General features: G+C 36.3%; 1 protein-coding gene across 1 annotated transcript; it reads right to left on the bottom strand.

Moving 5' to 3' along the window:
* Window positions 1-4,369: 4,369 nt before the first annotated feature.
* Window positions 4,370-5,323, bottom strand: LOC100023025 (olfactory receptor 52B2-like). The gene has a single exon (XM_001374655.3). The coding sequence runs from the start codon at window positions 5,321-5,323 to the stop codon at window positions 4,370-4,372; it is 954 nt and encodes a 317-aa protein (XP_001374692.3).
* Window positions 5,324-15,846: the final 10,523 nt, after the last annotated feature.

Raw genomic sequence — 15,846 nt, forward strand, 5'->3', positions numbered from 1 at the left:
TGCTTTTTTATACCCTTAACTGTTGTCTCAGAATCAACATTGTGTATTGGTTCTAACACAGATGAGTGGTGAGGACTAGGCAATTAAATGACTCGATCAGGTCCACAAGCTAGGATGTGTCTGAGACCAGCTTTGAACCCAGGTCCTCCCATTTCCTGGCCTGGCACTAGATCCACTAAGCCATTTGGATGCCTCCTTTTGTTTGGTTTTAAAAGACCCTCACAAGCTAGCCTCTTATTACCTTGTCAGTCTGTAAATTTTGGAACAATGGGATCTGTGTCTTAAATTACTTCTATTTTTTCTTCCTCAAAACTATAATGTACAGGACCCAGTACTTTATTGTTGATCTGTTTATTATTAAGTCAATGAGTTCAGTATTCATATTATTGTCTTTTCATCTTCCTGACTGCCTATCAAAATAATTTCTTCTCTAACCTAGGACCATCATTTTATCCTGTCTCTCCAAATCTATCTCCATCACTGGCTCCTCATGCTTCTTTCTTTCTCCTCATTGACATCACCATTTCCCTATTCTCAGTACTTTTGCTTCTGTCTATTAATGTATTCTCAATATTTTTATATCTCTTTAATCTCAACACTCTCTCCTTATTTTTTATTTAATCACCTCCATCACTGTCTCTGCTCTCATCATTGTCACCACAGCCTCCTTACTATCTTTCAATTTCTTCCATTCTCTTCCTTCCTTAACACTATTCCATATTTTTATTTCTTCTACTATATTACTCCCTCCATATTAAAAATATGTCCTAATACTTATATCCTTATTATCTTCTTATTTTCATCAGCCCATCCCCCAATTTTTCACTGACTCTTCATACCTTTAGTGTCTCTTCAGTGACCTTATTGTCACCACATACCCACTGATGTTTCCTCAATTCAATCAGGCTCTTCCTTTATGCAGTGCTATATTTCTTTCCCCTTACTTATATTTATTTAATCCTTGAAAACATCTCCCTACTCCCACTACCACTGCTCTCTCTGCATAACCATTTCATCATTCTTTTCCTGTTCTCCTTTTTAAATTTTTTTCAAAGCCTCTTCTCTCTCTATCGTTAGTCCAATCTCCTCTCTTCAGACAATGGTTTCACTGACCTTGATGGTAGTCAAGGAAATTTTGTCTTCTTGGTGGTATTATAAGTAACATTGAGGTTCAGTGTCTCTGGTGTTTTTATCTCATGGCCAGTATTTCCCAAAGGGGATGAAGTTTCAACAACCACCTCCTGCCTCAAGCTAGAAGTGATGTCAGAGCTTGTAACACTTTTATTCCTCAAGAGAGGTTGTCCTCAATGTCTTCCATCAACTGAATAGGTCCCGTGGGATCAGATGGGATAAAATCATAGGGAATATAGTCATTTTCTCTAACAGAGTGCAGTTAGTTCTATCACATCAGTGTTAAAAGAAATCATAGTTCACAGGAAATCAGGATTTTCTTTTCAGCAAAGTATTAGGAATGTCTTCCCCACCCCCCCAAAAATATAAAAAATGTCATTCTGGCTACTACTTGAATCAGAGTCTTAAGATAGCCCATTTTATTATTGTTCAGCTTGACCAGTGGAGGTAGAGAGGTTATTACTATTTGTATTCATTCATTTAGCAAGGTTGGTTAACATGTTGTACAGTAAAATGGGAATCCAAAAGAACACAAGAATAGAATGATGGATTGAATCTAATAAAATGAAAGAAAAAAGAGAAAATGTAAAGGCTTAGATGAACAAATTAAAAGGCATTAAGTTATCTTCATGTGGCAATAGCTGGAAATATAAAAGTAAAAAACAATATGGTCTCTGCTTTCAAGAGTCTTACATCTTAACAGCTGGTAACAACATATCTAATGGAGTGTTATCTACAGAAGTGTGACTTCAGAAATTCAATTATACAAGTATAGAATAAGAGAGATTTATATAGATGTAGATTTTTCATTGAAAAAGACTTTAGATTTCTAGTGGACCACAAGTTCAATGTGAATAAGCAGTATAGCATATAAATAGATCAATGAAAATTTAAACTGCATAAATAGAAGAATAGAGTCCAGAAAGAGGAAATGAAAAGCCAGCAGCTCTCTGTACTGTTCAGACTCAATCAAGAGTGGTATATTTAATTCTAAGTGTCTTAGGAAGTCTAGTGATAGCCCTTAAACTTTTCAAAGGAAGGTTAGCAAGATGCTGAGGAGACTGGGAAATGTACCATTTGAGTCTTATGGAAATTAAAGATACTGAAGAGGAAGGTGTCAAGGAACCTAGGAAAGCCTAAACAGGTAGGGTATGATAGATATCTTAGTTTGAAAAATTCCCAATAGAATAGGAGGAAATTGGATTTAATTGTATTGGATCAAACTATATCTATGTCTTTGTCCAAGCCAATGATAAAGGAATATGATTCCCAACAGAAGTAGAGTCCAGTTGTTTAGCATTTGCTTATTTTCTTCTTCATTTTTCTCATGTTTGGCAATCAATGGAGTACCTGAAATGACTGGAACACAAAAGTCACTTGTCAGATTTCTCCATTTCTGTCTCTATCTCTCACTATGTTGTTCTCTGTCTCTCTGCTACTTTTTTCTCATCTTAATCTCTTTCATTCTCTCATCTGACATCCTTCCCTTTCTCTCTGTGTCTATATCTGATTTTCTATTACTGTCTCTGTCTGTATCCCTTTCTACCTGTGAGTCTGCCTTTGTCCCCCTATCTCTACCTCTCTCTCTATTCCTCTTTCCCATCTTCCCTTCTAAATTCAGTTCAAATGCTATTCTGCTGGACAGATAGAACAGACCACCTTTGGATATTTCTCTTGGGATTTTTGGACTTTGCCCATGAAAAAACTCTGTTGTAAGAATTACTAATACCTAAAAACTTTGCCTTTAAATGCATTTAGAAATAAGATAGTCTGTAATCAGATAGCTTATAATTTAGAGGGTAAAATAATTAAGATCATTCCCTTCCCTTCTTTCCCTTTTTGCCTTCCACTTCCTTATTTTAATTAAATCAAAAAATTTCCATGTTTCCTTCTGTGTTTCTTCCCTAAAATCCCTTCAACCCTAATGTAATATTTCAGTTTTTAAAAATATTACTCAATGTCATAGTAAGTAGGAATCAGAGAAATGATTTGAACTCAGATTCTCAGACTCCAGAGCCAGTACTCTTTCCACTCTCTACCAGGGGTAAAAAATGCTCAACTCTTCATCTCCAGAACTTCCCTCTATTTCTGCCCCTGAGTCACTTGTCCTTTCTTAATTCCTCAGCTCATAAGGCTGCTCCTAGACAGCAACTGGCCAATTCCGAAGTCTGATCTCCTTAGAAATCTTAACTGAATAATAAGTAATCATCTCTCCTGTCCTTTGTTTATTCAAGGGAAGGTTGGATCTTAAATAAACAATTCAGAAAAAAAGTAAGCAAATATTGAACACCTATAAATAATTATTGACAGAAGACAGATTTATTCTCTTAATGCTACTGAAATCTAGCTATGGTCGAAAGTGAGGAGTAGACCTTTGGTCCCTCCAACCAATATGGACTTCATGGGAAAATGAACCACTTATTATCCAGAATTAGGTACAGCCCTGCTAAATTGTAGAGATTTAAAATTCTTCTAATATTTTACTTATGCATTTATTTATGTAGTGTGCTAATATCTTTTGGGTGACAAGCTGGACAAAGTATAGAATGCCAGAATAATTGAAATATGGCCCTGGTTTCAAAGGAGTTCATACAGCATTTGGGATATGGTATAAGACACATACAAAAAAATTCAGTTATGTCTATGCATGAGAGATGTACAAAGGATTGTGTTAGTTCTGAAAAGAGAGAGATTACTGTGAAGTGAAAGGATCATGGAAAACAGTTTGGAGGAAAATTGACCTGAGCTTTGAAGGGTGAGTAGAACTGAAAAAGGTTTGGTAAAGAAAAAAGGGCATTCTAGGAGGAAGAGAAAAGTAGAAACAAATAATAAAAGTAGGTTATGGTATATGCTCATGGAAAAACAAGTGAGTGAGCCCTCCAGTTTCACTATGTTTCTGCAAACTATTAGTGGAAGAATATGATGCCAGATTGAAGAGAAATTTGGAGCTCAAATCATGGAGAACTTTGATTGCTACAGCCTTTTGTTAAGTAAAAGGAAGCTGTTAGAAGTTTCTGAGTTAGATGCCCAATGCAAATCTCATTTTTACTGAGAATTATATCATCTATCAAAATTTCTCTATGCTACATATCATTAATTGTTTTTAGGTATAGCCTATAAGATTAATTAAACATGTGAAAGGAATCACCTTTGGTGTCATAATCATAACAAAAAAATGGAACCAAATTTTGAGCATCTCTAATCCAGAGCAATACACACACAGAATATCTTAACTTGCCTAGTCTTCCTGAACTCCTTCCCCCCTGAACCATAGACCCAACTGGGAGAGTCTTGATGTGACAATATCTCGGATTTGCTTGGTCCTGACACCATATATAATGGGATTCAATGCAGGGGGTACAACCACATAAAGATTTGCTAGCAAGACTCCACAACCAAGATGGCTAGTTAGCACTGTCAGATAGGCTGGCAGATAAAACATGAGTATGACACACACATGTGAGCTGCAAGTGCCCAAAGCCTTTAGCTGGGCATCACGGGATGGGAGTCTGAAAACAGCTCGAAGGATAAACACATAGGAGATGGAAATGAGAAGGACATCTAAGCCTGTGGACAAGAAAGACATCACCAGTGTGTAAATATTATTGGCAGTTATGTCTGCACAGGCTAGTCTGGAAATTTTAGTCAATTCACAATAAGTATCAGCAATGATGTTGTTTCCACAAAATGGCAGCCGCTCAACTAGGAAAACAAAAGGGGAAGTGATGACCAGGCCCCTGGCCACAGAAAATCCTGCAATTTTCCAGATCACAGAAGGGGTCAGGATCATGGTATATCTCAATGGAAAGCAAATAGCCACATAGCGGTCAAATGCCATGGCCAGAAGAACTGTTGACTCCATGACAAAGATGAAAATGACAAAAAACATCTGGGTGATACAAGCCTGGAAAGAAATAGATTCAGCTTGGAACCAGAAGAGAGCCAGCATCTTGGGCATGATGGTGTTGCAGAGCAAGAAGTCTGTCATAGCCAACATGGCCAAGAAGATATACATGGGCTCATGAAGACTGTGCTCCATCCAGATAAGAATGATCAACAAGGAGTTACCTCCAAGTGCCACCACATACATGGAAGAGAAGGGGATGGAGATCCAAAATTGAACTTTCTCCAGGCCTGGGATAGCCTTCAAAATGATGACAGTTGGGTGGAATGTGTAGTTGGTGCTATCCATGACAGCAAACAAGTAACAGATGTATTATGCTTACTCTCCTCACTCCTGGGCTTTGTTGCCTAAAAAGATGAAAGGTCCCAGGTTTAGAAAGCATGGTTTGGGAGAAAAATCATATTCTTACTCATAAAAACCAACCAAATAACAAAGAAATTCTACTAATGAGTTCTCTTTTTTCTATAAAGTAATATTGATACTGTTTAATTGTCATAAATTCAAGATTTAAAATTTTTCTTTTCTTGAGAATAATTTCAGCAAAAGAAGCTCACTAACTCCCTAAATCAAGAAAGTGAACTGTTTGGAGAAGGCACCATGGGGAAGCCTGAAGAAGCCATACACTGCATGTGATCTTTGGGATGTAATGGATTGAATTGAAAGGGGTTGAACACATTTATTTTGATTGTAAACTTTTATGCTAAAGGAGATTGCCCACCAATTGGCTTTTTTCAATGTACCTACCAATCATTGGTTTTGTTCTCATTTTCTTTTATTTCTCTCATGCCTCGTTATTGTAATTTCCCATTAGATAGTACAATATTGTATGTACCTTTTGTAAGAGATAAGCTGATTATTTGTAATGATTCATTGGGGAGACGAGGCATGTAGATCTGGGAGATTTCAACATACTTGTCTCCCAATAGAATCATAGGGGGGTGGTGATGATAGAAACCACTCCCTAAGTTTGTCCTACACTGCACCCCATTTTTGCGTGGGTATGTTTCAGGAAGTACAGAGCATGAAGGATAAAAGGTGTGGGGTGGAGCACTCTCTTTCTCAGGGTTGGCACTCAAGGGCTTTGTGGACCATGTGGCTTGGCAGGCCTCAGATTTTGTCCTAGGGTATTTTTTCTAGATAGGTAAGATTTTCTGTCCCCTTCCTACATTTCCCTTTTTCATATATTTCCATTTTTTGTTAAAATTACATTGTTGAGAGCTACCAATAGACTCCTGACTTTGGAGTTGATTTTATAATGGTGACCACAATATTTTATTAATATTACATTTAATAATATTACTTTCATTTATTACAATACAATAAATCTGTTTAAAAAAGAAACTAACATGAGTAAACCTTTGATGTATCTGTATCTAGGCTTCTTTGAGAGATAGACAGGAGGAGAGTGGGAAATGTTTGAATGCATAATCTGGTAGAAACTTGCAAAATAATTGGAGTTTGTCATTGGAGACAGAAGGAACTTACCCACATTTTATGTTCTTATATTTCTGCTCTGCAATGACCAGAGGCCTGGAGGTGTTCCTAAGCCAGGAAACTAAAGATCAGAGTAATTTCAAATATGGGACTTGAGCTATGAAATGGAGAAATATTGAATCTTCTCACTATGTGTTAGGATGAACAGATATGAGGCAATCAAGTTCTGGTACTGAAAATTGGTAGATGTAGTTAAGAGACTGTGAATATTACTGGCCAAGGCAAAAGTATAACCTTAGAAAAACAGAAGAAACTGAGTTTTGTTAAAAGGCAAAAGGGACCTCAATTGGTTAGCAAATATGTTTTTGGTAGACATTTGGGAAGAAAATATGCCAAGTTGGCAATCCATAGATGAATAGGAATCTCTTATAAAATATTACACAAAAAATATCATCTATTCTATGTTTAAGTGTTTGTGATGGCTTTCCAATTCATCTGAAACATAACAAAACCAAAGTAGAATTTATTATTTTCCCTCTTAAATCTGTCCCTTCTTCCTTACTTGTCTGTTCCTTTCTTAGGGCACCATCATGTTGGTAACTGATTTGCAACAAGATTGATTCTTTAACCTTATTTCTCTCCCCATATTGAATCAATTGCTAAGTCTTGTTGATTCTAACCCAATAACATTCCTACCATCTGTCTTCTTTCCTCTAATCCTCTCACATAACCATTATCTCAGCTGAGTCCTTTATCTTCTTTCACATGGACTACTCCAATTGCCTCCTAATTGGTCATCCTGTCTCAAAGTCTTTCCCTTCCCCATCCATCCTCAATACAATTTCCAGTCACTTTTGTAAAGTATAGATATTACTGTAGTACTTCCTTGACCAAAATTGTCCATCAATTCCCTATTATTCCTAAAATGAAATGAAAACTGATTTGTTTTACATTTACATTTACATTCAAGACACTTCATAATATGGCAGTTGGTATTTTGGGGAGATAAATTTTTTTGTTTAATTTTTTTGCAATTTTTTTGGAAATACTTTACAAGGGATTTCTTAGAGATCATATCATTTCATATATTAGAGATAATTTATCCACATCCTTTTATTTTACAGTGTAATAAATAACAATTGATCTCAAGGCTTATTACCAGATTTATAACCATTTTATTAGTAAAGAGAATAGCTGAGGCCCCCACTTGCCATAGATGCCCAAATCATCTCAGAGAAAGAAAGAGAGCACAACCCCAGAAATCAGAGACCTGAATGAAAGTCAAAAGATGCACATGGCTTCCTGCATTCATTTAAAATGACCTTGCTCCCTAATCTGTGGTCATGTTGTGCTACCTCTGCCACACTGATACTCCACTCTGGTGGGGAACCCAAGAGTCCAGTTTTCTGACATGCCACATAACTCCATGACTCCTATGTGTTGCCACTATGGTGCACATTATCCAAGTTCCCTAAATAATTACTTCACCCAACAGATGAAGAAATTAAGGCCCAAAGTCAAACAGGAAGTAATTGAAGGAATAGAGACACAAACCCAAAGTTCTTAAATAACAAACTGAGATCTCTTTCTACCATAGTATGGGATCTTCCTGCATGGTACAAACCCTCATTTTATTGATAAAGAATATAAAGCCCAGAGAAGCTAAGTCTGAGGACACAGAGATGAGGAATTGTAACAATAGGCATTAAATCCCAAGTAAAAGAATTATAGAAATTCAGCAGCCATTTCATACAATAGTTTGTTTTTGTTTTAGATTTGTATGAGACATAGATAGGAAGGGTAGGAGGAATGTTTGAATGTGTCATTTGGGAGAAACTTGCAAAGTAACTGAAGTTGGTCATTGGAGAATAAAGGAGCTCACACACCAACTTTTAGCATAGTTTCCAGCACATAGAACACTATTAATAAATGCTTATTGATTGAATATCTCTTTCCTGATGATGCCCAGTATTCTTTTGGAGAGTTTTACCTTAAAACCTTAAATCAGTATTCTAGGGCAAAAACTTAAAAGAACCCACTTGGTTTAGGCAAATAGTTCAAGCCTTCGTTTCAAATGTGTAGTTTGAATTATTTATCCCAAAATGAATGATCTTATCATTTTCTGTGCTTTATCTACTCCTTTATCTACTCACATAATCTACTGAAACAAATTAATTTCAAAAATATTTAATAAATAGTTGGTGAGTTAAAATGCCAAATGTCAAATTGGGGGTATCACTCCATTGGAGTGTACATAAGCTTTTACTGTAGATGGAAGATTGGACTGAACATTCCTTTCTGTTTTTTAAGGATTCTAATCAAAGATCCCTAAGTAATTTTACTTTGCTAATTTCTATAGCACAGTGGTGCTATAGTGGATAGAGTGCCAGACTTAGAACCAAGAAGACTCATCTTCCTGAGTTCAAATTTGACCATAAATAATTACTAGTTATGTGACCATGGGCAAGTCATTTGATTGTTTTTGCATCAGTTTTCTCATCTATAAAATGAACTGGAGAAATAAATAGGAAATCACTCCAATATCTTTGGAAAAAATGAAAACAAATACTGTCAGAAAAAATTGGACACAGCTGAAAATTACTAATACAAAAAATTCTATTTTCATATCTCTTATTTTCTTTGAAGTCATCCAGTCAACTCCAAAATGACTCAGATAAGTTTATGCTGATTATGAATAACATGGTTGAAAATAAGGGATTTGATAACATCCTAGGATGTTTCTTCAATGCCGTATTACAGTCAGCAAGTGTAAATTAACACAGATTAAAATAATATTCTAAGGGAAACCAATAGTTGGCCAAGGATATTTCAGAAAATTTGTGAAAGTCAGGATTATATTCATAATTTGTCTTTAGTTCCTTAGCTAAGAAATACTTGCCAATCAAGTATCTCACTTTATGCTGCTCTATGAAAGTATCACTGGCAAAAAATCTCTGTATAAGGACTACATTCCCAAGGCCAAAGCCATAGAGCAAATCCCCAAGCCAATAACTAGTATGAGCTGAGGTCCAGAGAACAAGCAAGAATATTCTCTTTTGTGCTAGAATCAGCTACAACTAGCTGGTGAGAGTCAATGGTTAAATTTTTAGTGAGAGCCTTTATGCTTTGGAAATTGGCAAATGCTATTTTGTTAATTGTATAAACATAAGAAAGTTATAGATAAAATGTAAATAATGGAAGATGGGGTATATAGTGAATGACTGTTGAGCCTTAAGTCAGGCAGACTCCTCCTCCTGAGTTCATGTCTAGCCTCAGATATTTACTAGTTGTGTGACCCTGAGCAAGTCACTCATCTGTAAAACAAGTTACAGATGGAAATGGAAAACCAATTCAGTATTTTTTCCAAGAAAACCTCAAATGGCAGCATGAAAGTAGGACATGACTGAACTACTGAACAAAATAATGGCAACAAAATTTTAAAATCCATCTTTTTATCCATACACTGTCACAACTCTGGTGCCCCATCCTAATGCCTTTCCTATTGACCTGTTCTGACTCCATAGGAGTTGAGCTAAATAGGAAATCAGATCAAAGGTGGGCAATGCTGCTTACATTTGACTCAATACAAATAGCTTTCCTGGTTTCCTAATTATTAAATGGGGCAGCACCTTAACACACACTAGCAAACTCTTAAGGCAGCGGGCATAGAGCTAGGCTGTACTATTCTGTCTCTACTCTGTCCCTGCTCTATCTTCCATAGATCTTATCATCCTTTCTAATCACTGGTGGAATCAACCCTCAGAAAAACCACCGTTGCATCTTTTACTGATTCTAATATAAAGCATAATAAAATATAAATAAAAATAATGTGATTATGATATAATATAGTAACAAGTTATTTATGTAAACTCTTATGTATATATGAAAATATATATATATATATATATATATATATCCAGATTGTTTACACGGATATGAAATATTTATTCATGACTTGAATTTAAGAACTACAAGTTTTAAATCTTGCTTCTACCATTTATTAATGGTATGATTTCACTTGTCTTGGACTCATCTTCATTATTTTTTCAATGCCTATTTCCTTCCCTGGCTCCATCAATACCTTCCCTTTATAAGTACTGTTTCTAGTACTTTTCAGTCTTTCTTCCTTCCTGTTATTGCCTTCTTATCCTGATCACAACTATGTTCCCATCTACCCTTTACCATTTTCTCTATGCCTATTAGTAACTTAACCATGCCCATCAGAACTCCAGTCCATCTCTTCTAGCTACAGAAAGATGTATCACTCACCTTAACAACTAACCCAGCTTGGATTTTGTCCTGGTGTGCAAAGGAGTCTGGTATCATCTGCATTTATATGTCAGGCTTAGCAGTCCCAATGGGAGTGGAATCTCGGCAGTTACTTCCATGCATGACTCAGAAATTCAGTCAGCCCCTTCTTCCTACTGTGGCTTATTAGGAGGCATTGGTATGTGCTCTGGGTCTCCTTAGTTGCCTTAATACTTTGGAAACATGGATTAGAGAACAGCACAGAGGGCAAGAGGGGAACTTTGCAATCAAGTTCTAGTCTTCAGTTAATTCTATGTCATTTAATAATAGAAACAGATAAAATTTACGTAGTGCTTTAAGGTTTTTAAAGAGTTTTATAAACATTATTTCAATTTATCCTCAAAACAACCCTGAGAGGTAAGTGCTATTATCATCTCAATATTACAAACAAGGAAACTGAGGCAAACAGAGGATAAGTCTCAGGATAATATAGTCAGTAACTGACTATTGAGGATTTCACTTCCTTACATGATAGTCTATCTCCTTGTTAGGATGTTCTTCCTAATTAATCATTTTTTAGGCTAGAAGGCTATCATGTCAAATAGCAAAACTGGTATTGCAATCCACACTAATATATAGAATGATGGGCTGAACATAATAATAGATAATTCAATAAGAATAAACGTTATATAAATATAAAATTTAACTACAACAAATCAAAGGCATAGGTGGAACTCCAGAAAAAAATGTGGTCAGATAATCTTAATGTAGAGAACCTATAAATTGATAACAGGTGAAGAAATAATGCAACATTGATATAAGCATGAGCATTCAGATGAGATATATGATAGTACCAACATCTCCACTTCTAAGAAGGTCATGCCTGGTATATTATGTTCAGGTCTGAATAACATATTTTGGAGACAATAAGAGAGCATCTAAGGAAAACAATTAGGATGGTGAGGGAAAGAGAAATTATTCCACATGGGAACTCATTGAAGAAATTTGATATATTTGTCATAAAAGGCCAGTCTTAATGAGGATATTATAGCTTCTATTAAGTATGTGATGTCTTATAAAGTTTTGCTCTATTGAGTTAGATGCTGACATGGAAGGAGTCATACTTCTTCATGGTAATCACCATTTCCACACTTCACCTTACCAACCTCTTCCATCCTCCCCTATGATGTACTATCATCATAGTATATTTTTCTTTGGTTCTCATGGCCCATACCAAGCCTCAGAGAGGTTGCATCCCAACCGTAAAGGCAGATGGAAGATTGGAGAAACAGCTAAACAGTTTTGAATGTGGCTAATGTGTGGACTTGTTCTGCTAAAGTAAGAGCTCGATAAATATTTACTGACTTGCCTTGATTATGCTTATTTGTTAATAATAATAGCTAGTATAAATATTAGATGATTTTATCTTAATAAAGACCATGAGAGTATGTGGTACTCTTATTATCCCCTTTATACAGATGAGAAAATTGAGGCAGATAGAAGTTTGGAGATTTACTTAGGGACATGCAACTATTAAGTATCTGCAGCTTTATTTGAACTCACATCTTCCTGACTCTAGGTATATTGTTCTATCTATTCCATTACCTGGTTATCTATTACAAGGCAGAGCTTTTTGTTTGTTTGTTTGTTAATTTTAAGGCAATTAAAGAGAGGGAAGGGGGAGAACAACTAATAGGGATGTCAAAATTAGGAAAGAAAATTGCAATATTTAAAAATGCATAGAAAAAAAGATGAAGAGACACAGACAAACCTGACTAAGATTAATTTCTTAAAATTATCTTTTTTAAAAGCAAATTTTATATACATAATAAACATTTATATTTTATGTCCAATTTTTCTTTTCAATTTTGTAGATGAAGAAATGCTAATATTTTTTAAATATAAAATAACACAAATTTTTTTTAAAATTAAGGGAGCAGCTGGGTAGCTCAGTGGATTGAGAACCAGGCCTAGAGACGGGAGGTCCTAGGTTCAAATCTGGCCTTACCCACTTCCTAGCTGTGTGACCCTGGGCAAGTCACTTAACCCCCATTGCCTAGCCCTTACCACTCTTCTGCCTTGGAGCCAATACACAGTATTGACTCCAAGACGGAAGGTAAGGGTTTTAAAAAAAAATTAAGAAAAAATGTGGGCTACCTCTTCTCTTTAAAATATTATATCTGCACCACAGCCAAAATGTAAGGAACAAGTCATGGCAAGGTGGTGGACTCCACTCATAATCCCATATAGTGGAGTAAAAAGAAAAGAAAGTTGAGTTAAGTTTCACATTCCTAGCTTAAGCTCTTTCCCCCACATCTATGTCAGCAGGATATGAAGAGGAACACATTATAGGTTAGACCTTTAAGAGGTTAAAAGGCAAAGTTGCTTTATTTTAATGTGAATGCTAATGAAGACTAGGTAGAACCATTAGAATGTACTTTCAAGACTCATCATAACTGTTTAATTTTCACTGTATGTAATTTTTTATTATTGTCTTTTTCAATCCTATCTCACTCTTGATGACCCCATTTGAGGTTTTCTTGGCAAAGATACTGTAAGAATTTTCCATTTCCTTCTCTAGCTCATTTTATAGATAAGGAAATTGAGGCAAGACAGTTAAGTAACTTACCCAGGGTCACATAACCAGTAATTGTTCATGTGTTGGAACTGAGGTTTTTCTGACTTGAGGACTTGAGGCCACTTCACTACCTGGCTGCATTTAATTTCTGGGCCTATTGTCCATTTCCTGGTCATTTTTAATATAGATTGTCAATTTTGTTTTAAAAATCAGGAAAAGATGAGGAAAGTCACTGAAGTTCCTGGGTCTCTATGCTAGGGTCAGACATAATTCAAACCAGTCCAGTGTTTCAGATCTGGTGTTAGCATACAATGAGGTCTTTATGGCCCATAAAAATATAATAAAAGCAATTAAAATGGTGAAAAAATATTAAAAGGATGCAGTTACTAAAATTAATAAGATAGTAATCCTAATAAAATGGTTACCCTCTTCTGCATATACATATGCCACAGAAACAAATTCAGGAAGACCTTCTCTATATTATTCTGGTTAGGTACCACCTAGGTAGTTCAATGGCTAGAGCAATGAGTCTGGCTAGAGTCAGAAAAACTTAAGTTCACATCTGTCCCTAAGATATTTCCTAGTTTATGTGACCCCAGAAAATTCAAGTATTTTCTGTCTGTCTCAGTTTCCTCATCTATAAAATGGAGATAATGATAGCACCTACCTCTCAGTGTAGTAACCATAAAATGCTATATAGTTTATGAATGGGAAGGAAAGAAAGCATTTATATAACACCACTTTTTGTGCCAGGCACTCTACTACCTGCTTTTATAATATTATCTCACTTGATTCTTGAGACAACCCCTAGAAGGTAGGTGCTATCATTATCTCCATTTTTTCAACTGAGTAAACTGAGGTAAAGATAGATTAAGTAACGTGTTCTGGGTTCACATAGCTCTTAAGTGCCTGGAGCAGGTTTTAAATTCAAGTGTTCCTAACTTCAGTTCCAGTATTCTGGCCACTAAGTCATCAGCTGCCTCTAAAAATACTTTCCAAACCTTAAAACACTGTATAAATGCCTGTAACTTTTCTGATATGACTCAATAACTGTTATCAGTTCTCATCAATGCTCTCTTCTAGTAGGGAAGAAAAGATATTTCAGGAACAGCCCTGGGGGAAGAGTCAAGATGGTGGATTAGTAGCAGTGAAAGTTGAACTATCCTGAGAATACTTCCATACCAATCTTTTAAAACTATCTAAAAATTAGAGGAGTAAAAAACAACAGAAAAATGGAAAGAGAGGACTTGCCTGTGGGGGGAAAAAATGAAAGGTAGGCAGAGTTGATTTTCACAGGGTAAGGGGAAAACAGAAGTAAAAATGCACACAGAGGAGTGAGGGTTGACCACCCACCCACACACACACACACACACATACATCTATTGTGTCCAGTTCTGAGCCTGGGAATAGAAGAACTTCTGAATCCCAGGACGTTGGATATGCCAATAACAGAGTACACCACAGCCTACACCCACCCATTAAAGTCTCAAGCCCTGGCACCAGCCCTCAGAAGGGTCTGGAAGTCTTTAGAGCTTTACTCATTTAAGTCTGAGCTATAATGAAAACCTAGCCCTGGGAAAAATAGCTCAGAGTGGTGAGTCTTGTAAGCTATCAGCAGATGTGGAAGAGAGAAATTGGGAAAACAACTAGTTTTCTGGTAGCATGCCAAATCAGAACCTTCATTTGATTGACAGGTCACCACTCAGCTTCCACTGCTTCTGTCTTTTGCATGCTTCCCAATTTCTCTCTTCCACAGTTATTTTTTCTGTCTTTTCCCTCCTCCCTCTATACCTACTTTCCTCCCTCTCTTCCCTTCAGCCTCCCCTCCCCTCCCCCTTTCTTCTTTTTCTTCTTTCTAAATCACTCAGGGTGAGTTAATGATGTTTCAAATGAAATACTCTTTATCTTCTTTTATCTTAACTAAGGGGTTTATTTGGAGAAGACAGGAAAGATAGAGAATGGAGGTAAGAGGGTTGGGGATTTCCCTGATACTACAATGAGTCTTTGGAGAATAGTGAATATATAGTTTTTTCCAGTTCTCTTCTAGTAGGGAAGAAAAGAAAATTGAGAGAAATGTCTTTCATCAACAGAGCAAGTCAGAGAGATATCTGGACTATTGTCCTTCTTTCTACTGCCTTCAAAGTCACCAAGCCACCATTCTTTTCTGTCTCCAAGGTTAAAAGACCAAAAATCTCCTTCTTCCTTCCCTGAAACAAGGCAACAAAGAAACCAGAGTGCAGCCAGCAGTTGGCTTTGCCTCCAACTGTTTTCCTGGTAACATTCCAAATCAGAACTTTTGTTTGACTGACAGGTCACCACTCAGCCTCCACTGCTTCTGTCTTTTGCATGCTTCCCAATTTCTCTCTTCCACACAGAGGAGACAGAATCATCAGCTTTCATAACTCTAAGTCTATAGGCAAAAAGGGGGTCAGGAAAATAAGCAAACAGCAAGAGAAATACCCAGCCATAGAAAATTTTGATGGAGACAAAGAGCAAGGCATAGAGTCAATATAAAATCCAAGCAACCACATGCAAAACCTCAAATAAAAAT

This window comes from Monodelphis domestica, chromosome 4, assembly GCF_027887165.1.
Source record: "Monodelphis domestica isolate mMonDom1 chromosome 4, mMonDom1.pri, whole genome shotgun sequence".
NCBI lineage: Eukaryota > Metazoa > Chordata > Mammalia > Didelphimorphia > Didelphidae > Monodelphis > Monodelphis domestica.